Source organism: Squalius cephalus (genome assembly GCF_949319135.1).
Source record: "Squalius cephalus genome assembly, chromosome: 7".
In the NCBI taxonomy this organism is placed as follows: domain Eukaryota; kingdom Metazoa; phylum Chordata; class Actinopteri; order Cypriniformes; family Leuciscidae; genus Squalius; species Squalius cephalus.
The window spans coordinates 29,456,328-29,479,640 of NC_137128.1; the positions used below are offsets into that span (position 1 = coordinate 29,456,328).

General features: G+C 36.6%; 1 protein-coding gene across 1 annotated transcript in view; it reads left to right on the forward strand.

The window, feature by feature from the left end:
* The window catches only part of rbm33b (RNA binding motif protein 33b), a 30,368-nt gene that overhangs the window by 3,875 nt on the left and 3,180 nt on the right, over nt 1-23,313 (forward strand). Inside the window, exons 4-10 of the mRNA XM_079876712.1 lie at nt 1,463-1,536; nt 1,897-2,077; nt 11,424-11,541; nt 12,165-12,433; nt 14,171-14,419; nt 15,019-15,627; nt 19,219-19,374. Of these exons, the coding sequence (XP_079732838.1) occupies nt 1,463-1,536; nt 1,897-2,077; nt 11,424-11,541; nt 12,165-12,433; nt 14,171-14,419; nt 15,019-15,627; nt 19,219-19,374 (1,656 nt within the window). The remainder of the gene's footprint in view (nt 1-1,462; nt 1,537-1,896; nt 2,078-11,423; nt 11,542-12,164; nt 12,434-14,170; nt 14,420-15,018; nt 15,628-19,218; nt 19,375-23,313) is intronic.

Sequence of the window (23,313 nt, forward strand, 5' to 3'; positions counted from 1 at the left end):
GCCCTCTTCAGGGAACACGAGAACGCGCAGTAATCTCAGACAACTTAATCCAGATATTTTAATAAAATCCACGAATTCGTTTGAAGAACCAAATTAGCCCTGGCATCTGTCGAATCATTTCAGATGTATTAAGCGAGGTACAAAGAACGGACCCCAGATGTCCTTGTGGATCATATAGACTTGTTTTGGTTGTCAGACTCTTTCACAACTTAACTGGATTATTACAATTAATGGCAAAAGGAACATTTGGAAATGTAAACTGATATTTCCTACTGACACTCTACAGCAAAATATATAACTGTCTTAAAGTTGCAGTAAGCGATTCTTGAAAAACGCTGTTGAAAAGTGGATCGGACCGAGCACTAAAACACACTTGTAGCCAATCAGCCAATCACCAATCAATACACTCATGATGGGGGAGGAGAGAGAGAGCTAAGTGCACAAGAAAGACATTAGCAGAATGACTACAGAAAGAGAGAGATGGCAGAGAAAATAGGAAATGGCCATGGGAATACAACTTTAAAAAGAAGGTTTTTTTTATGATCAGGCAAGAGGTAGGACCCACATTAAATTTAATATCGGAGAAGCTTGAGCCTAAGGTCCGAGAAGGCCTAAAAACGGACGTCGATGTTGCTTTATTTCTTCTCAATACGTGAGTAACGTTGGTTTTGCTGTGTTTCACAGAACTAATATATGCTGTCTTTTGCTTGAATATATACTCGTGTGTCATCCTCGCTTGTTTGTTCATTTGCATTATTATTATTATAAGCCTGGAATGTCTAAACCACCTCCACCGCCAGTTTCAAGCAACGACTCCCAAAGTATGTCCGAAAGTCCAAAGTAAGATAACATACTCCTAAAATATGTTTTTTCCTTTTGTTTCCCCTTTTAGTGATTGCTATAACCCCTTAATCTTGTCATAATTGTGATATATTAGTTACTTGGACTATCGTGTTATGTAGGGAGCTGTTCATGAAAACGGTGTTTGTTTTTTGGGATGGAAGGGATGAACATAGTAACACAAATTGTTTTCACTCATTGATGACAATCACATCATACCCTTGGGCGGCAGGTACAGCAGATCCCGCCATAGTCGTTGCCTGTGTTGCATAGCGTGTTCATGAATTTGGGGGTGGAGGCATCAACATAGGGGTGTAATCCTTTTGGGTAGGGGCGTGATTGTTGTGGGGATTTCAAACATCAACAGCGTTTTACCAGAAATTGCTTACTGCACCTTTAAAACCATTTTTTTGTGTGGAAATACTAATGTCTCTTAGACTTTTACACAGTACTGGTAGATGTGAAATATTACCACAAAATAGATTGGTAAACCAATATAATAAGATATGTCTATATTACAGAAGTTGGATAAGTTCTTGTTAGTTCAACAGCTTCCATTTTCAAATGAATGACTCATTAAGTGTTGGTTGGAACATGCTTAAATTGAGGGTGTATTTATCAGGGTCTCTTGGATACATCAGATGAAGAGCTGAATGATGACCTTTTGCGTACCGATGATGAGAGCGAAACTATGAGGTAGGGTGAACTTTTCCTCTTCCTGTAGCAACCTGGTCTATAGGTGAACTGTTGGATAAAGGTTGATTTTTGATGCGCCCCAGAGCCTTTGTTTCGACTAAGCTCTGCTCAGAGCAAACACTGTCGAAGCACATTGCACATAATGGGAATGTTGTTTCAGAATGCCCTTATCTTGCTCCTTTTTTTTCCATCTGGCAAATTTCCAAACAAGAATTACGATGCTGTACTTGGAGAATACTGATTTCCTGACATGGCCAATAATCTTAATACTTCATTAAAATGGACATGTATCAATAAATGTTTTTGAACACAGTTATATTTGCATTGTGGTACATTTGACAGGTTGTGTTTTCTTTTCAGATGTCACGATGAAAGTGTTTCTAAACCAAAAGTGCAGGCGATTGCAAAACATTACCTTGTGTGCGAAACTCCACACCTTGCTGAAGACCAAACCATATGTCCTAAAGAAGAGCAAAGAGAGGTGGACCCTGGTGAAGTTTTAGACATCGAAATCAATGCTCCTTCTGGAGATGAATTTCAAGTGAGTTACCCCTTTATCTCTTTAGATAGCATTGGCTTGTCGTTTTTTTTTTTTTTTTTTTCTTCTCCTCCTTAAGCTCTTTCGGTGCTTTGGAATCGTCTCCCTTGAGGGAGGGAGGGAGTGACAGGGAGGTGAAATTAGATCTATTATCACTCTCTAGCAGTTTATTTGTCTGTGCCCTGACAAAGTTAGTGCTGACAGCTTGTTTGGTGGAAGGTAATGCCCCCCTGTTGTCTCCATGGCAGAACTGAGCTCTGACCTTGAGGCCCGCATCCCTGCGGAAAAGAACTCTTTGTGTTGTAGGAGAGACTCCCCGCCAATTATCAGCCTCAGATAATGCATAGGCTTCTATCAAGCCGTAAACCAAATCTGATAACGTCCTGTGTAGGTGAAAAGATTATTGACCCTTTAAAAGATATCTGTGTGACTTAAATATGGAGGGTATAACTGATACTCTTCTCTTGTTTTCCTGTCCACCAGAGAAAGAGATTATCCCTAATAATGGTGTGATACGTGTTGTGAAGTCAATGTATCATTATTTCAAGGACGTCTAAGACATTGCTGAATAAAGGCTTGCCTTTCATTGTAGGAGGAGATATAATCTTTTCATAAGTGATTGAGAGCAATACAAAATAAGGTCAAATAAGCTGTCACTGGATAACCCAGAGTGAGTAATTCAATGGTAATGCTATTGAATATGTTATTTAGATACAGGGACAGCTCTATCCAAATGTCAGCTGATTAGATGTTCAGATGATTGTTCAATAAAACATAAAGCCTGTGATGAAACACTGTTATGTGTTTTTAGCAGGACGTTGGTGACTACAGTGACCATCAGCAGGCCAACATAAAGATGGATTAAAGATGTTTACACATTAGGGCTCAACGCTAAGGATTTTTTTTACTGGTCCGAAGGGCCAGTAGTTCAGATTTTTACTTGCTCTACCAAGATTTTCACTGGACCCACCGCAAAAAAGTAACAAATAAATAAATAAAGTTAAAATAGTTATTGTTTTCTTTGTGTTTGACCTATTAAACCTTAATAAATAATGTTATGGCACCAAATTTTAGATACCAGTGAAATTTCACAATTCTCAATTCCAATTTTGATATCACAGCAAAAACTACTTTCCTAACCAATATACATTTCATAAATTAATAAAGAAAAGCAAACAGTCAGTAATAAAATAAGAAAGAATAATAGCAATATCACAAATAAATACAATAGAACAAACATACAAATTAATTTAAATAGTGCTTCTCAGGTAGGTCTAAAGTCTCACACACCGTGCAAACACACCATATTTAGTTCTCTTTAGTGTCTTCTTGCACTTGAATATTTATACTGGCAAGGCTTAAAAACGTGCAAATGATAAACTTTTGTGATGTTGCAGCACTGATCCGATCAGGCAAGGACAGCTATGTCAACTATCATTGACGCTGGCCCTGGGCCATCGGGCAGTACTTATTGTCGAGCCCTGCTCGTGCAGGAGTAAAAATAGTTATTTTATGGTTTGGTATTTCAAAAGAGAAGGTGAATTTAAAGTACACAGGCGGCAGGCCTACTAATTACAAAATTGATAATTTGCCGGGGAAAAAAATATATGGATCCAAAGTTTGTGGTCTAGTCAGTAATTTTTTGTTGTTGTTGTTGAAAGAAATTGTATTCAACAAGCATGCATGTATCAAAAGTGACAAAGACTTTTACATTGTTACAAAAGATTTCTATTTCAAAATTTCTTTGCATTCATCAAAGAATCCTGAAAAAAAAAATGCATTACAGTTTCCACAAAAATATTAAGCAGCACAACTGTTTTCAACTTTGAGAATAAAAAGAAAAGTTTCTTGAGCACCAAATCAGCATATTAGTTTGATTCGTGAAGGATCATGTTTTGTCATCACAGGGATACATTACATTTTAAAATATATTAAAATGCAAAACAGGCAATTTAAATTGTAATCTTACTTCACAAAATTACTATTTTTACTGTATTTTTGTTCAAGTGAGTGCAGCCTTGATGACCCTTGCAAGAGGCTTCTTTAAAAAGCATTAATAAAAAATAGCCTACTGAATGGTAGGTAGTGTTGTTGTTGTTGTTGTTTTTTTTGTAAAGGATTGTATTTCACATTTGAAATCTGCTTGTTAAATGTGCAAAGTAATTTCTCTACTTAATAAAGTTTAAACCTAATGAAATTACCTACCTTGTGGTGGCCGCCATATTGAGCATCACATGACAAGCCAAATACTGCTAACTTTATCTTTGTAACCCCATATTAGCTGACACTTTCATTAGTAATGGGTCTCAAGTACACCTGTGGGTAAATAAGGTATTTCTGTTATTGACAACCAAAAACTTTTACGCTTTTGCCAGTATAAAGTCCAAGTCCACTGTTGTAACAAACCAAAAATGAATTGTTGGATATGCTAACAGTTTCCTTGTAGGATACAGAAACTTGGTATCCATCTTGTCATCTGCCAGCCTAACCATTTAGTTTGCTAAATAGATGCTGATATCTTAAATCTTCAGCTAATTGGATCCGTCTGTCACCTTTGACCTAACGCTCTATGTAATAGCAAGAGGCTGTTAGCCTAGACTGTAAACATAAACATACACCTGCAGTACATATGGTGTCTGCTGTTAGGTTTACAGTCTCTGTGCACAGAGTGTTAGCCTCCAATTGTGGCTCTGAGCTGCATTGTTTGTGTCAGGAGTATAGGCACAAAAGGGACCGGGGGGCTTTTTTTTTTAGTAAAGAAGGGGCTGTGCTTGTGGGGGCTGGGATTCCCATCGGCACTCTGGTCACTTCTCAGTTTTGATATGCAAGCTGACATAATTTTAGCTCTGGAGCCTATTCAGCAGTTTGCTTTAATGCTTGGTCATGCGCTATTCTATCTTTACAGAGTAAGGTAATCCAATGGAAAATCATGTTGTTTCCTGTTAATTTTGTTATTATTTTGTAAAAAAAAAAAATTCAGGGCTTAATTTGTTTTGTTTTTTTTCTGTTTGAGTGCTTTGTTGGCCAAAACTGTAAAAAAAAAACTCATAGTGTTGTCATTTTGGAAGCAATAAAGAGAACCTAACCTTTACAACTTTCAGATGTAGGAAACAGAAAATGAATAAATGGTTTTAAAACAACCATTTCACTCGCACCATTCGACTCTTGATCTAGTGCACACCATGCACTGTACATTTCCAAGTATAAAAACCTTAGGGGCAGCTCTAGCAAAGCTCAATTGACATTTCAGTTTATGTTACAAATGTAATTTGCATTTTGTCAGAAGTTATGACCCTGTGCAGCACCCTATTTCCATTAAAAGGATGTGCTCCCTACCTACTGATTGGAGATGTCACCCGAAACCATTCTGTTACGCAGAGCAGTGAAATTGATTGTGACACAGTGTGAAGGAAATAATTGCTGATTCATAGCCTGTTGAGAGGAAGACAGGTTAAAATGGAGGGTTCGATATGATGCTTGTTGTATAGATTTCACAACCGCCATTGCTGACCGTTAGTGCGGCAAGGGCTCAGGTTTTCAGTGCTGGTCAAGTTCTTCAGCAGTTTATGTACAGTTTTGTCACCGTTCATTTTATGGCAGCGGTGATCTGTGAGCAATCTACATCACATCAGGATGTTTTCTATAGGTTATTTTTCTTCATGTTTTGTGGTTGTTTGAGAATAGTGCAGAGTGGAACCGATCGACTTGAAGCAGGGCTGCTTTGGTAAACAGGGATCTTCTGCTTTGGAATGAAAGACCTTGGGGTTAATAGAGAGACAAGAGTATGGGGGATTGATACACACTCCATACTAACATAATCAACACACCCCCAGTCCCAGCAGACCAGCACTCAATGGGAATTTATGAATTTATTAAACATAAAATGCTTATCCTGCCAACTATTTGCATGTATTAACTTAGTACATAGTACATGTAATTGTGCATTTTCATTGGCAACTGCAAGAATGAGCGTGTGTATGTATGCATGTATAGATTTAAAAAAATGCTTTGGGCTTTTTGTCATGCGAGTATGTGAGCTTGGTGAGTTTGCTTTACGAAATTATTTCAATCATCTAGGGTTGTTGCTCCTCGTACTGTTGTTGATATTTGGATTATGCAAAATAAGTTGGCAGGTTTCCACTTTGAGTCGATCATGCGAAATTAGCTTTGTGTTTTGCTTTGGATTTAGCATCTCTCATGTGGTAAAAACATCTTTTGCATTAGACGATTACTGTAAAGCCCTATATAATATATAATTAATGCAAAAGACAGTGCTTGCACATTCTGATAGCGCTGCGGTATTGTTCTAAACATGTCCTTCTAATTGTTTAATTGATGATGAAGAGAACCCTTTCCCTCTTCCTCTCGACTCCATGACGAATGCTGAATGAAGCGTTGCTGGTGTCGGATCGGCTGAAACTGCTCATTTAACATGTCAGGAGTGAGTAGAGTGTGTGTAAATTATGCATAGCTCCACATTAGCATAATGTCATCTGTAAAAAGCTGACTGGAGTTGCAGATGTCTTCATTCGCTCTAACGTAAACTCCTCTATAGTGTCTCAGAACGGCACACCTGATGCTGATTTTTATATCTTACAAGGTTGCCTTTTGAGATTGCCTTATAAATATTGCTACACATTAACATCATGCATATTAAATGGACAGATATTTATCTCCAAATTTCTTTCATGTAAAATGTAGTAATATCTCTGTTTTTAATATTTTGCATTTGTTTTTGTTATTTATTTTATTTTTTGAATGATAAAATAATATAAATACGAAGTGTATACTTTTTTCAAATCATGCTCTGTTCATTTTATTGGCTGTTGCTCTTTGAGCAGTTCCCCTCTGACACATTTGTATTTGTCCGTAAAAACGTTTCAGGTGGTTGCTCACACCAGAGGTTTTAAGTATTAAGGCCCTCTCTTTGTCTTTCCCTTTCTTTACCTTTCTGTCTCTCTTTCCATGTTCCTCTCAGCCCCTGCTCTTTCTGTCCTGAAGTCACGGTAATCTGTGATCATGGCATTAATAGACACAGACAGGCGGAGGCGAGGTATCACAGCCCCTCCTTCCTCTCTCTGCAGCACGAGTGGCAGCCCTATTGTCTGCTGGCGTCGTTGGAGTAAAGTCCTGAATTGCCCGGCTTTATTCAAATGATATCACATTTGATAAAGTCATCTCTCAAAGAAGAACATCATATAGCTCTGACCCTATTGTAACAGGTATACAGTATCATTAAACACTGCTTTTAGAAGATGTGATCAAACGTGGTCTTTTTGCTCTCGCTCGCACCCCTCGGGCAAGTACGTTCCACCCACAGACCAAACCCTTCAGAGTCCTGAGTCACACCCTAGCTCTCTCTCTCTTCCTGAGCCCCCACAACACTTCGAGCCAATCGGCACCTTCCCCAGGACCAGAAGAGCCCTCTTTCGGCAAGGTCAGTCTCAGGCCTGCAGCCGCTTTCTGCCTGAGGGCTTGGCAAATTTACTTTCATTTCATCAAGCTGTTATTGCTGTGAATGGAATAATGAGCTGATAAATATTGCTGTGGATTTAGATTTTTGGTTTGCCATTTCGTCTCAACATTTATGAACTTTTTTTAAATTAGGGGTATTAATAATATTAATATTAATATTAATAATGCATTTTAATAAATGAATTGACATTATTATTATTTATACAATTATACAATATGTATGTTATATTATTGTGTTATTATTATTAATAATAATAATAATGCAATTTTTAAACATTTTAATGATTTATTATTGTTGTTGTGGTTTATCAGCAATACTATTCCAGAATACATCATACTTTAATAATAATAATAATAATAATAAATTATTATTATAAATATAAATCATTATTATTATTGTTGTTTTTGTCAATAATGCAAATTCCCAAATACATTAATAATAATAATAATAATGTTAAAATATTTATTATTTTTATTATTGTCAATAATAATACAATTCCAGATTACGTTATGTATTTTAATAATAATATTCTCAAATATTCTAGTCATTACAGTAAATAACTGATTTCTTGTTTATTAAACTGCAAAGCTCCTTTTTAATTGGAATGTTCTTTAATAGCTTGTAAGTCCATTTCCTGTCTTTAATGGAAGTTAAGGTGTCTATACCGAAATAAGTGTCAAATAGGCATTATCCTTTTCTATTGCAGTGCCCTTGATGTCTATACAAAGCCTGGCCCGGCCTGCTGTGGTTCCCTTGAGCATCCAAGGGAGTAGCAGCTGCTCGCTCAGTGTGTGTGTGTGTGTGTGTGTGTGTGTGTGTGTGTGTGTGTGCGCTCACAGACGGTGCTCTGTATATGTTTTCTACTGCTATTAATCATGAGTGCCCTGGCTAAACACTGTTTGAGTTGAATCTGTAAACATTGATAGGCGTCCTTGTGCAACTGGAAAGGTTTGATATGGGCTTTAGGCACATGTTTATTTCATTTATAGGGAGGAGGGGGACTTAATGCTCAATAGGATGTGAGGTCACGGGCTTGGTACATATGCCCCAGCATCAACATTTCTATTCAGTTGAAGTCTTATTCATTATAATATGTCAAAATCTCATTCCTAAATATCTTCTCCTCAAATTAGTTCTGCTCTACACATTAGATGTCAAGAAATGAGTTTGTGTCAATTAACCTGAACCTGTAATCCTGTTTTCTTTTAATCAATCAACTTGCTACTTTCCATAAAGTCCAAAATCATTGGTCGTTGCCTCCTTAAAAATGGCTTCATAAATGTGCACATTTGACATGATTGCATGGGCTTATTTTTTTAGAAAAGGAGGAGAAAATTATCGTCCGTTTCTAGCTGCAAGGTCTGGGTGTTTGACCAAGCACACTTGTCTGTTCTTCAAAAATTGTTTTCCAAGCCGGTTATGTTCATGTGCTCTGGGTGCCCATGATGTGGTGGTGTGTATTTTTCCACTCACAAATGTGAATCTCAATCGAGTGCTGCACTTCAGAGAGCAACTCAGCCTAAACCAATCAGCAGTGTCGTCGGGCCAAGGCTTGGTATGATGCCGTTTAGAATGCAAGTGACAAAATGCCCCCCGGAAACTTCCATTTGCCAGTGGGCATCTGATTAATCACGATTATCATACCATTATCATACAATCACACCCTAATCGTACATGCAGGGTCCCATCTGTGGTGTGTGTGTGTGTGTGTGTGTGTGTGTGCGCGTGTGTGTGTACGGAATATTTTCTGTGTAGAAAGGTGCTTAAATATTAATCCTGTCTATCATTTTAAACTTCATTTTACAACTGCATTGAGTATTCCATTGAATCGAAATGGATGAATTGCCTCCAGTGAAAGATCTCATTAATTCCATTAATTGCAGCAGAGAATGGGTTGGCTGCTGTTTGTTTGCACTGGCTGAATGACAGCTCTGATAGTGAGTCAGGCAGATAAAGGCTCTTTGCTATGGATCAGTGAATTGCCCGCAAGTTTTTAATTCAGTGATGTCAGAAGTCACTTAAATGGCTGTTTGTGAAAAGGAAAATATCAGACCGCTGTCTTGTTAAAACGCATCACAAATAATCCAGGTCATAGAAGTTCAGTTTAGACAATGATGCACTTTCTATTCATCTCCGTTTTGATTTTGGCTGCAGATATATTTCTTTTTTTTGCATATTATAATATTTAGATTATTAAATAGTTACCTATCCTACAATAAATTATGCTGAAAACTCCGAAATTATTTTTAAGTGAATAATTTTGCCCTCGTTTGACCTTCTTCAGCAGTAACCCTACAGCACTTTTTTAATTTAGAGTGCACTGAATACAAACATCCCTCTTATGACTATCTGATTCCACAACAGCATCTCTCCTTCAGGAAAGAGGCCCAGCGGCATGACCGTCTTCCCTCTCTGTCGGTGCGGTTTCAATGGCAATTCTAATACTGAGAGTGGAAGACAACAGGCAGAGCATGATTCTAATGAAACATCCTCCCATTGTCCTCTTAATCATCTCCGTTATTGAATGCAGTGCAATCCACACCTGGCTCCAACCCTGGAGAGATTCGGCTGCCTCTATCTCTCCCTCTCCCTCCTGCTCCGTTGCTCTCTCTTTCTCTCTCTCTCTCTGTAAATGCAGGATTAGCCATTGAAAGAGCATGCTTGGTTATCAAATTCATACAAACGGCTTTTGCTTTTGTGTAGTGCTTTTAATTAAATCCTACTGGGGGGCTGGAACTGACCTTTTGAGTGGAGAACTGATTAAGTGCACAATGGCCAGTTATTTCTGAACCACAGTCTGTTGCATAGAGCTACTGATTAACTTTCTGTTTAGGATGACTTGGCTTGAATCTCATTCACACACAGGCCAAGGAGAAGAGAAAAAAAAAGGAGTAATCAATTCTGGTTTAGAATGTAGGTTAAGAACGATAGCATCAGGTAATTAACACGGGTAAGAGTGGCATTTTTGTATGTGAAGTACAGTGAAAAGGGCTTATTTGAGAACCGAGATGGATATTTAAGAGGATAAATGTGAAATCAGGGTGGTTAGCTTTTATTTGAAAGGATTCATTTGATTTATATGATTTATATTGAGGAAATATGATTGTTATCATGCCCCTGAAAAGCTCTGTGCAATTAGGTCAGATGTGCGTAATTATAATGGCAAGTGTGCCAGCAAAGTTTCTTCTAACAATTTAAATCTCTCCTTAAATGTGAGCATACTAAAGACAATCATTGTATATATTGTCTTGTCAAAAAAAGAAAAAATTTAATAAAAATAAACATAAAAGGACATTTACCATTATTTTAGTCTTCAGTGTCACATGATCTCTTAGAAATCAGTCTAAATGCTGATTTGGTGCATTATGAAACTTTTTTTTTTTTTTGATAAATAGAAAGTTCAAAAGGACAGAATTTATTTGCAAATAGAAATATTTTGTAGCATTATAAAAAGTCTAGTATAAACTGTATACAATCTAAACTGTCACTTTTCAATGATTTAATGCATCCTGTTTAAATAAAAGAATTAATCTATTTTAAAACAATATATATATATAGTTTCTCTATTTTATTTATTTATAATATTTTTTAAAAAGTCTATTATTTTAAATATAAATTCTTATTTTATCCTTTATTTTACTCTTCCTTAATTTGCTTTAGAGGTGATACAATGACAAAGAAACCTGCAGAATAATTTTTTTATGTTTTATTTTCTTCATAGTGTCTTAAAGTAAATGCCAGAGATTTATAGATGTTGATGTACTACTGTCATTTATTTTTTCATGCACTGTGGTCTACATGGATTGTTTATTCGAATAAAATGTCAGAATATGTGTTTTTCGGTGCTCAGTTGTTGGTGTTTGTCTGTATTAGGTTGGATCTGACTTGCGAGAGGTTCTCTCTCCTCAACCCTCTGGGCGTCATCTTAAACACTCCTGCAAGGGACAGCCTGCCCCAGCGGAGACACTCACCAGACCCTGTCGCAGTCCTGGTGAGACCACATATCCCAACTGCATACAGTGCTCCAGACGGTTGAGCAAACACATCCGGTCTCGGAAGGTGTAGCCTATGCTTAGATGTGCACACTCCTTTTTTCTTTTCTTTTTTTCTGACCAAACCATCTGTTACCGTGCTGCTCTTACAGTTGGGACACTTTAGGACCCTGTAACCTAAATGTATACACTAGTGTTTAAAAGTTTGGGGTCAGTATGATTTAAAAAAAAAAAAAAAATTATCAAGGGCACATTAAATTATTGAAACATATCAAAGACATTTATAATATCACAAAATATTTCTATTTCAAATAAATGCTGTTCTTTTAAATTTACTATTCATCAAAGAATCTTAAAAAAAAGTATCATGGTTTCCACAAAAATACTAAGCAGCACAGAATGTGAATTAGATATATGCATTTACAATGTTTTGAATTACATAGAAATGTCTATTTGCCTCTTTGACCTTTGCTCCATCCTCAGCACCTGCTGTATGCAGTCAGACACCCAAGGTGGAAACAGAAGTAGAGATGTCACATTAGATCAGCGGAAATATGGCAATATGGCACCCGCATGTTCACTTCCCCTCTTTTTTTGTCTTTGTTTCACCCCTCCTTCAAAGAGCCAGTGTTCCCAGGACAGCATATGTTTGATCAACAACACTCTGCTTCAGTCTTGGACACTAATCCGCTCCTCGCTGGACCTGCTCCCATGGGCTCCATTCATCCTCCAGGATATGAGAGTGACCCCTGGAGGCCCAGTCCAGCTTTGCAGGGTCCCACGGATCTGTCAAAGCCTGGGTCTCCCCACCGTGGCCACTACTCTCTCCCGAAAAATCCATCAGCTCTGTCTGGCTGTCCCTTTTCTGCTCCCTCTGGACCACAAGCACAGGTAATATTAAAGGATGTAGCATAATGACCACTCCAATCTATGAGACGACTCTGGCAATTGTGATTTGACAGTGTTAATGTACGACTTATAGAGGCTATTTAACCTCTTGTGATGCTTAAGGTATTTTGCCCCATAAATACTCTTTAGATCCTTTACTTTATCTGTAGGTGTAGTGTACTTCTCATAATTAAATACCAAGTGCCTATTTGCCCTGTTTATAAGTTCTGTTGGAGCTGTGGCCTAGAGGTTAGTTCACATTACTTCCACTTATTAAGCTGTGGTGCTTATACATGCACCATGAGTTTGAATTTGGTTTGTGTGAAAAATGACTTAAAAAAAACCTGCTAATATCATGTAAATACAATTTTTAATGTTTACTCTAAATACATGAATGCACTTGAAAGTATAAATTTGGATGAATAAGGGTAAGCCTGTTTGTTCTCATGGACAGATGGACCCATAGGCTACGCTGCCCTCTAGTGTTTTTAGGCAGTTTTGGGCAATTACTCTGTTTCCAGTTTGGCTTCATTAGGCTGAGGCTGAGCTGGATCATTCCTGCATCAAGGTCATTACATTTTGCTTTCTGTAGGCCTTTTTCTTAAACGTATCTATACACACACTTTTAAGATGACCCCAGTATTATTTGTCATCCTTGAATATTTATTTATTTGTACACCATTGAGTTGTGGAGCTGGACATGTTTATATGATATTTTATTTATATGTGTTGATTCTCACATTGAGTCTTGTAGCTAATTTTACAGATTTTATTTCCATTTTAATCATCAAGTTTCTTTGTCAAAGTGTGCCGTAATTCAATTGAAATGTCATCAAACAACAGCTCTTAGATTGGAAGTACTTTGCCCTTTGTCTTAAACTCTACCTCAGCCTGTCAATCAAAGAAAAAACATCCTCAGTGTGGCCAATCACAAAGCAAATCACAGTGTCAATCTGCCCTCATCAGTAGTGCCAGGGAATTTTGTTGTTTAAAGCTGAAACTCATTTAGTTTAAATTTTAGTTAGACGTATAAAGCATTAAATGACTACAAATTTGAGTTTTTTAATGCTGCACTTGACTAAGATAAGATAAAGTAAAGGAATATAGTGTTTGATATTTTTTGACACTACTGTTAAAAGGTTTGGGGTCATCATTTATTTGTTAAAAAATATAGTAAAAACAGCAATATTGTAAAATATTACAATTTTATATATAATAATAATAATTATTATTATTAGTATTATTCTTTTTTTCAAGGTAATCTGTTCATGTGATGGCAAAGCACATCAATTATTTCAGTCTTCAGAGTCACATGATCCTTCACAAACCATTCTAATACGCTGATTTGTCGTTCAAAAACATTTATTATTATCAATGTTAAAAACATTTGTACTGCATAATTTCTTTGTGGAAACTGATACATTTTCTTCAGGATTCTTTGATGAATAGAACATTCAAATGAACAACATTTATTTAAGATGGAAATCTTTTGTCACATTATAAATGTCTTTAATGACACTTTTGATCATTTTAATGCATTTAATGCAACTTTTGAACTGTAGTATTCTTCCAAGATGTATATTTTTTGGGTAAAGGTCATCTTCCCATTAATTCACTCATCGTTTCTCTACGTGTAAAATTTTGATATAACTTTACTAATCCAGCAAGCCTCACTGGCTGAGCTTGTATTACCAACTGCAGCACATATCCATCTCTAATAACGGCCTCCATCCTACTCAGAAACCTGCTGTGCTGGTAAGAGCTGTTGCCAGGATGGTGCAGAGTGCCAAGCCAATGGCTGTTGCCAGGGGGATGCCCATTGCTGCAAGGCAGCCAGCAAGTGCCAAGTCTAAGATATCTGCCAAAACTCCACCAGCACCAGGGGTGGTGGGAAGAAATGTGGGTCAGAAGGTCAAGGTGAAGCCCCAAACTCCTCCAGCGACTCAAAAACGTCCCGCAAAGCCGCTAAACATGACAAACAACAAAGAGGTCAGTGTGATGTTTGTGACAGTCACAACTTTATTAAATGAAAACCTTGTTGAATAAGACATTAGCATCATTTCACAGTTTTTGAATCAATGTGTTTGAAGGCTAGGAGTCTCCTCTCTCTCATTTTCTCTGGACTTTGATATAAACGTGTGTGGTAATAGAGCCTTTCACCCCCATGCTCAAGGTCAGGCAGTCTGTGTGAAAGCTGTTCATTAGACCAATTATTACTTCTAACAATGCAGTCAGGAGGAAATCAATAGCCACTGTCAGGGCTGTTTCAAAGCCTTGCTCTGAAAATCAATCAGTCTAGCTTCTATCTGCATTCTCCTCCTTCAGTCATGTTCAGACAGCAGACATTTGCCAATATCAGCAAGGATTTTTGTTTGAAAAAATGCTTTAATTATATTTAGCAGAATATCTGCGCCTAAAGCAATAACAGCAGAGCAAGTTACACCTTATAATGATTTTCTTTTTAATGAAACATTATTTTCTTTTTAGTGTTCACTATATAAAAAAGTACTAATAAATGCTTAAGCTTGCTGTGATTATAGCATTGAGTTGTTTATTTGCTTAACTGGTGTGTTTTATTTTATCCTCAGCATGATGAGGTGTTCTACAGGCAGAGGCTCCAGAAGCAGATGCGACTGAGGGAGCAGGTTATCAAACATAAGGAATGGATGCGATCTATGAGGGCCATAAACAAGAAGCATCTGCTTCTGGAGCGCCTCCAAACTGATAGTTCCACTGGACACTGGAACAACAACCAAAATCAACAGAAACAGCCGTGCATCCTGAATTCTTGCCCTCGAAAGGTTTCGCACCAGCAGCCCTTCCATAATCCCCCTCGCTGTCTCGTTCCGGAGCGCCAACCGGAATTCCAGTCTCTGCCTCCACAGCAGCACCAGTACCAGCTTTTAGCACCCGCACTTCAGCCGCCATGGCAACGAGCTCCACCGGCTCGAGGGAATCCATCAAGCCGTGCAACAGAGATGCAGCATAATCAGCCTCATCAGCGGGGCACAGGCAGGGTGATGTTACAGGGGATGGAGCAAATCCCAAATCAGATGAACCAACATTACAGTAATGACGAGGCCCATGCAGCAGATCCACAGGTAGTTCGGCAAGGAGGCAAGAGGATATTGGAGCAGACAACTTCTGAGGGGCCTGTTCCCACCAAAATTACAGTGGTCAAACACTTCAGCCCAGGTGTAAGTACTATACTTTCACATGAATTACCACATATAACTGCTACTTAGGAATTAATTTGTCAAAATCTCAAATAACTCTCACAAGTGCTGTGACATGATTCGAGATTTACAGATATTGGCCTTATTATAGGCTGTTACAATACAGTTTATTTTGAAGTGTCTGATTACTGATTACTTACAGAACCGATTTTTAAATATTGTTTTATTTCTGCACCAGTGACACAATAATAACTAAATAAACATTAAACCACAAAAAGTATGCATTATGAATGTTCTGATGATGATAATGATGATATTGTTATTGTTTTTGTTGTTAACAACAATAATTTACAATGCATGTTTATATTTTAATGTGATTATTGTTATTATCATTGTTATTATTATCATTCATTATATTATCACTATAATTATTATTGTTATTATAACTATTCTTAAAATATTGATAATGCATATGTTTTTATTTCTGTAGTCTAATCATTTTTATTTAGCTTATCATGCTGTACTGTATGTCCAGCATTTCTGTAACATGCTGTAAAGCATAAATGGCTGTTATGTAAAGTTAATTGTTAAGTTAATTTTTGCAAACAACACATTCAAATATTAAACATGTTTACATAAATAAAATTAAATAAAATCCGTAATTTAGAAACTGAATTAAGAAATAAAATCAAATAAATTCAATATATTAAGTATTGAAATAATCGCTCTCCTCCTCTTCCAGTTTTTACTTTTTTTAAAAACTTTTTAGCATGTTAATACATTTTGGTGCCGTTTCCACAGTATGAATTGTATGTCCATATATTATGTATGACAACATGCACATGCATGCATAAAAAAATGTCCCTTCTACCATTCCTCCTTCCAAAACAATCTCCTTAATTCACCCCATATATGAATTCAATCTTCCCCGGGCATGCAACATCACACAACGTTCTCCTTTCATCTCTGTCTTTCCTGTGTAGCCGCCCTTTCTCTCCCTTCTTTCCTTTCCATAACCTGTCCTGAGACAAGAGGCACGCAAGCTTTGGAGGCCGATGAAGATAACAGGGTGTCAGTCTTAATAGAGGTTGTGGTGGTGGGAGGGGGGGGGGGGGGGTTCTTTGCGGAGAAATATCTGCGGACAGCCGAATCGATGAGGTTGCATTTGACAGAGTGGTGCGGGCCTGCTGAAAGACAGATCAGCAAGATGCTACCCAGGGACATTGTTCCGCTGTCAGTCTCATCCGCGCTGACAATGTTATCTCTCTCACTCTCTCCAATATCAAGTATCTTTCAGGTGTTCAGAGTTGGATGTCACCCCCTGAAGACGTTCAATTAATCTTTGGTGTGTGTTTGCTGGCAGTAAATGTGTGTGTGTGTGTGTGTTTGTGTGTGTGTGGGCACATTATCTTAATACCTGTAAATAGAGAGTTGCTAGTATGGCGGATTTGGATTGAAGAGCTTAGCCACAGATAAGGGAAATTAATTTTTCATCAGGAATAATAGCAGGCGTGCCAACAGGGAACACAAAGCAGGAGTGAAGGCGAGTGGGGAATTTGTCAAGTGTTGTCACCCCGGGATAATACTGCTTAGTCTGTGATTGGTGTAATGGAGGGCTGTGATTTCTATGGAGGGGGATTAATCACTTAACACTGTGCTGAGAGCAGCGGAATACAGATAACGCTGTTTCACTGCGTCAGGTTGTGCTTCTTTGATTCGGGATGTCCTTGGGACATGTTTATAGCATAATATGGTCTAAAGTCATATTCACACTCAATGCATCAAAACAGTGTGCTCCAGAGCAGCAAACCCTTTTAACTAAGTATCAGCGAATTTATTGGCCAATAATGTCTAATTTCACTGGTCCTCATACATTCGGAGTTATAATTATTTTGGATGAAAACCTCTGTACAGTGGAACTTCTAACCATTTGCATCTCTCACTGATGTGCCACTCTTCTCTCCTCTATTGGTCATTCAACTCAAACTGGGCCCTTAAACTTCAGCTTTGAACTTAAACTTCCAACTTGGAAAACTGCTGAACTCCTTGGCTCAAAAGTGGTTTCATTGGTTAATTTATCCCACCCAAATCAGCTAAAAGATTAAATTTAGAGATAAGAGATCCATTTTTTTTAAAGAAGCTATGTGTTTGTATGGATTAACACTGGGGACAAAAATTCATATGGCAACAAGTTTTTTCCTTTAGTTCACACCATTTGGAGGCGCTAACATACTTAAACTGTTTCGCATTATACAGTTTGTATTGCATGAATAAACTACGGTTCAGAAGTTTGGGGTCAGTAAGATTTTTTTTTATGACGAGTGATGAAAATAATAAGAAATCAGCATATTAGAATGATTTCAAATTTTTGTAATTTAATTAATTGCATGATAAGTCAAATATATCAATATTTGCTAAGGAAAAAAAAAAGATTTGCCCCCAAATTAAACTAATTCAAAGACATTACATTATAGTGGCAGCAAAGTTAATAGTTCATAGTTAATTACGAGAACCTTGCATTTTGTTCCATTCTGTTGTGCTTCATCGAACCGTTGTTAAATGTGTCTTGTGTAGGTGGCTGTTTACACATTCTGTATTGGCTGCTCTCAGTAGGTGTTGTTTGGCAGTAGTAGTAGCTGAAGAAGAAATTGATGGTGGTTAAAACCTGAATTGCTCTAATTATTCAAATTATTTGCTCTAATGTTGTTTTTTGGTATTTTTATTCTGTGTTTGTGTTATGTATATATTGACAACCCTAATACATTGTCTGATAATACCACAGACTGTCTCATAGACCATGTGGGAAAAATCAATTATGTTGTCCTGCAGGAAATGTTGTGATGCTCTGTCTAACATCATAACATAGTCTGTGGGAGTTCCATTGTTGTACATCACTGTAGGCCAGTTGTTCTGACTGTAGGCCTGGGGATGCCCACTGCTTTCACAGCAGTGTAGTGGTCAGGTGTGACATTGAGGCCCAGCCAGCCGAGAGAGGTGCGGAACTTGAAGCAGAGAGAGTCGCAGGGAATCCTGATTTGTTTATGCTCATTAAGCTCTGAGGTGGGAGGTGGGACACTCGGCAGGATGACAGGAAGGTGGATGCAGCATGGGAAGGTCAGGAAGACACGTGGAAGTGGACTAAAAATACACAGAGAGTTCAAGTCCATCCTTAGGCCTGCATTCCACTATTAGTGGTGAAAAAGAGGTTAATAAGAGAGAAAGATTAATACTAAATGCATTTATGTAATTGTTTATTTCAGAAATGTTGAATTTCCTCTTAAATGTGTTTTCATATAGTTTTAGTCAAGTGGAATGTTCAGTGCACATTACGTAGTTTGGCCTGTTTTTGTTACTTTTTCTATCAGAATAAAACTTTGGATAAGAAAAAAATGGGACAGGCATAATAATATTGCCATACATTATCTTTAACATTTCACACAAAACAAATGAAAATGACATGTTTAAGACACTATTTTAAGAATATTATGTATGTTGGTTGGTACAGATGTATTTGATGCATGTGATCCTGTACATTTTTAACATTCCTATTCTTTTGTTGTTGTTGTTGTTGTAGACTATAAATGGAGTACAAGTTCTGATCTCTCTTCACAGATGAGTGAAGAGACTAAAGCGGTGACTGATACAAAGGCCAGAATTGTCACCCTCAGTATGCCTGATTCATTTCCACCTTCATTTCTGCAATACGGGCTTAAGCTAAACCATCCCAATGAGAAGAGAGGATCTGGCCCTAACCAGCCCCATGACAAGGTAAATGTGTCTCGGCCCTTATCTTGTTGTAAACGTGGGCAAGTGCTGCACTTTATACTTCGTCCTTCTGGCTCCTTATTTCTGTTAAGTATGCCTGTGGAACTTAATCTCGTGTTTTAAGGGGAATTTTAAGATGCTGTCACATTCGCTAAATTTTGGCAATATTTTGCAGGCCAAAGAGATCAGTAGTCCATTTTCGATAGTTTATTGATACACGAAGCCCAGAAGTCACACTCAAACCAAACAGTTTTCTCTTGGTCAATGCGGCAAATTTGTGTTACCAAACTGAACACTTGCTGAACACAATTTATTCACTCTTTTGTGTGGATTCCTATTGAAATAACTGGATTTTGCAGCACCTTTAATCAGGGTAGATGCCATATTTAATTCAATGCCAGTGAAAGGTCTTTTGGATTGTGTGTTCCAAAAAATCTGGAAAAAATTTTTGTAAAATTTTGATATCTTGGTGACCTAAGACAATAGACCTTAGTCAGGGTAGTGTCATATTTAATAGTTTTGACAGGAATGAAATCGCGGCTGTGAGGGAATGTGCAGTGGATACTGTTGTTCATCAACATGTCAAATGTCTAATGAAACATATTACAAAAAAAAACCTCTCAGTAAACAAAAACTCATAACAGTTTTGAAAGTTGTGAGTTTTGAAAATGACATGTGACCTAACGCACGGTAATGAAAAACCTGGAAAAGTCATGGAATTTTAATATGCAATTTTCAGGTCTGGAAAAGTTTTGGAAAAATAAATAAACCCAGAAAGTTTTGGAAAAGTCATGGAAATTTGTTCACAAATATCTGTAAAATAGAATATGTTTAGTTGATAATATTGGTTAAACAAATTACAATACTTAGCATTCGGGCAATCAGTCACGTGACGTTTGCGTGGAGTAACATCTGGCACACTCGCAGCTTGTACTTGTGATTAAAACAAATAGCAAGCAAACAAATAGCATTAAGTAAGGAATAATTGACGACAGGCCGTTGAATTATTAGAAAAATAATGCACACCCGAGGTGGTAATGCGGTCACGACGCGAAGCGGAGTGGCCGTTCACCTCGGGTGTGCATTATTTTTCTAATAATTCAACGGCCTGAAGTCAATTATTCCGCTTATACTACAGTTACCACACCTCGAAACATTGTTCAGATTATATATTTCTAGACGTTTGTAAAGTTTTTGTCATTAAAACGCTCTTGTATGTAGGACTAATTTCTTACGCATCTAATCCACTGCCTCCGTTGCTAATTCCAAAACGTAATTTTAGAGTTAGTAACGGAGGGTTGAGCCACTGATAGCAGACTAATGCTGGGGACACACGACTAGCTGACACATTCTCTGACTGTTTTCATCGACTGCAGCAGATTTTAAACACCGACTTTGAACACAGACTGAACGCGCTGAACACGCGTTTGGACATGATCAGTCATAAGTATCAAATTACATTCATAACCGGCCTTAAAGTGTGTCCCCGGCTTTATGCAGTTATTAATGCAGATATTAGAGAGAGATGTTGCAATAATGAGACAGAAAAGCATGTGCGTCAATATTATTATTTATTTATTAATTCAATTCCTTTTAATTAATTCGAATTCATTCTTTTTTTTTCTATTATTGACAGACTAGCCAAATAAATGAAACACAAACCCCTTTTAACAAGTAGGCCTATCAATAATTATTTATTTGTTATATTATCTGCAATAATAATCCGTGCTGCAGGATTATCCATTTATTTAGCCTATATTCAGTTTAATTTTCTATTGATTATAGATAGGACTATATACTTTATTTATTCAAATTAAACTGCATGTTTCTATTGATTGTGAAGCTAGACACTGAAAATTGCAGATCAAGCGCATGCGGCTAAATGTTTTTTCTTGTTATGAATTGTATCCTATTTTCCGTTATTACCGTTAACTACGCGAAGTGATATGGAACTGTAATGCGGTCAAGACCTGCCTGGAACTACTTTAGCCGTGCGTTTCCCTGAAAATAATGCACACCTTAGAACGTTCGTCAACCAATCAGATTCAAGCATTCAACGGCCCTGTAGTATAATAGTTATTAATTTTAGTAATGCTATGATATGATGCATTTGAACATGGATTTTTATTATTTTACATTAATACATAGACTTTCATGGAACATTAGGTCATGAATGTTTTCCGGGAAAGTCATGGAAATATAGTGGTAAAAATGTGTATGAATCCTGTTTATGCAGTGCATGCCATTGTAATAACACAGTCTCATTTTCATCTTCAAAAAAATCAATATGGCGCCTACTCCCTGACTAAGGTCTTTAAGATCCATTGACCACACTGTATGTCCTTTCCTTACAGCCTCATTTCTTTAGTGTCAAATTGAATATGGCATCTAACCTCACAAAGGTCTATTCTTTTGTTAGTCAATAGAGTAAAAAACATTGAGGCATCTCATTCGTATTGAAATATCAGCAGACGCCAGAAGGGCAAACTAAATTGGTCGTCCCGGCGTGCGCCTGGCGCTCGCTGCAGGTTGTTGTTCAGGGGCGAGGTATAGTCGAAGAGGGCCAGATGGGCAGTGCCCACTTGGTGCCTGGCAAACAGACGAGCGGGAAGAGGGGGGAGAGGGTGGGCAAGGCTGCAGACCTGGTGTCAGTTGAAGGGCTTTCTTCATCAACCGCTGGGGTCCATCTGAAAAACCTGCTGATGTCAGTAAGACCCATTCAGGTAGGTCAAATCCCCGCTCCCCTCCCAACTCCACCACTCACTGTCAGGCCCGTCTACTCACCCTGGAAAGCTGATACGATCAGTGCAATTTACTGTGAAACAGCTTAACCCCTTTGTGAAAGTTAGTGCGCTTAATGACACGCTGTCAGTACAGTATCATAAGATTGGCACTGCATTCTTCTGCCCTTGGTGTTTGTCTCCTTGTCTTCTAAAATTTGTCCAGTTTTTAAATGCTCTTTTATCTCTTATTTTTAAATTCTCTTTTATCTCTACCTTAATTGACGTATTTTGTTAAAACTTTAGGTTCAATTTGTAATACGTTAGGTATCATGCACTAACCATGAACAATACTTTTACAGCATTTAGTAACCTTGGTTATTTTTGATCTCTGCATACTAATATATTAGTTATTGTATGATCAACAAACATGAATTAACAATGACCAATAGTACACTATCAATCAAAAATTTAGGGTTAGTAAGTTTATATATATACAGTATATATATATATATATATATATATATATATATATATATATATATATATATATAAACTTACCCTAAATTTTTGATTGATAGTGTACTATTGGTCATTGTTAATTCATGTTTTATATATATATATATATATATATATATATATAATATTTCACAATTATACTTTTTTCTGTATTTGTTGCATTCGACTTAATTTTTTTTATTAATTATATATATATATATATATATATATATATATATATATATATATATATATATATATATATAATTAATTAATTAATTATAATATATATATAAAAAAAAAAATTCATATATACATATACATATACATATATATATATATATATATATATAAAAACTTACTAACCCTAAATTTTTGATTGATATATATATATATATATATATATATATATATATATATATAATATTTCACAATCACACTTTTTTCTGTATTTGTTGCATTCGACTTAAATTTTTTTATTAATTATATATATATATATATATATATATATATATATATATATATATATATATATATATATATATATACACATATATATATGTATATAATTAATTAATTAATTAATTATATTATATATATATATTTTTTTTTCATATATATTCATATATATATATATATATATATATATATATATATATATATATATATATATATAAATTAAGTCGAATGCAACAAATACAGAAAAAAGTATAATTGTGAAATA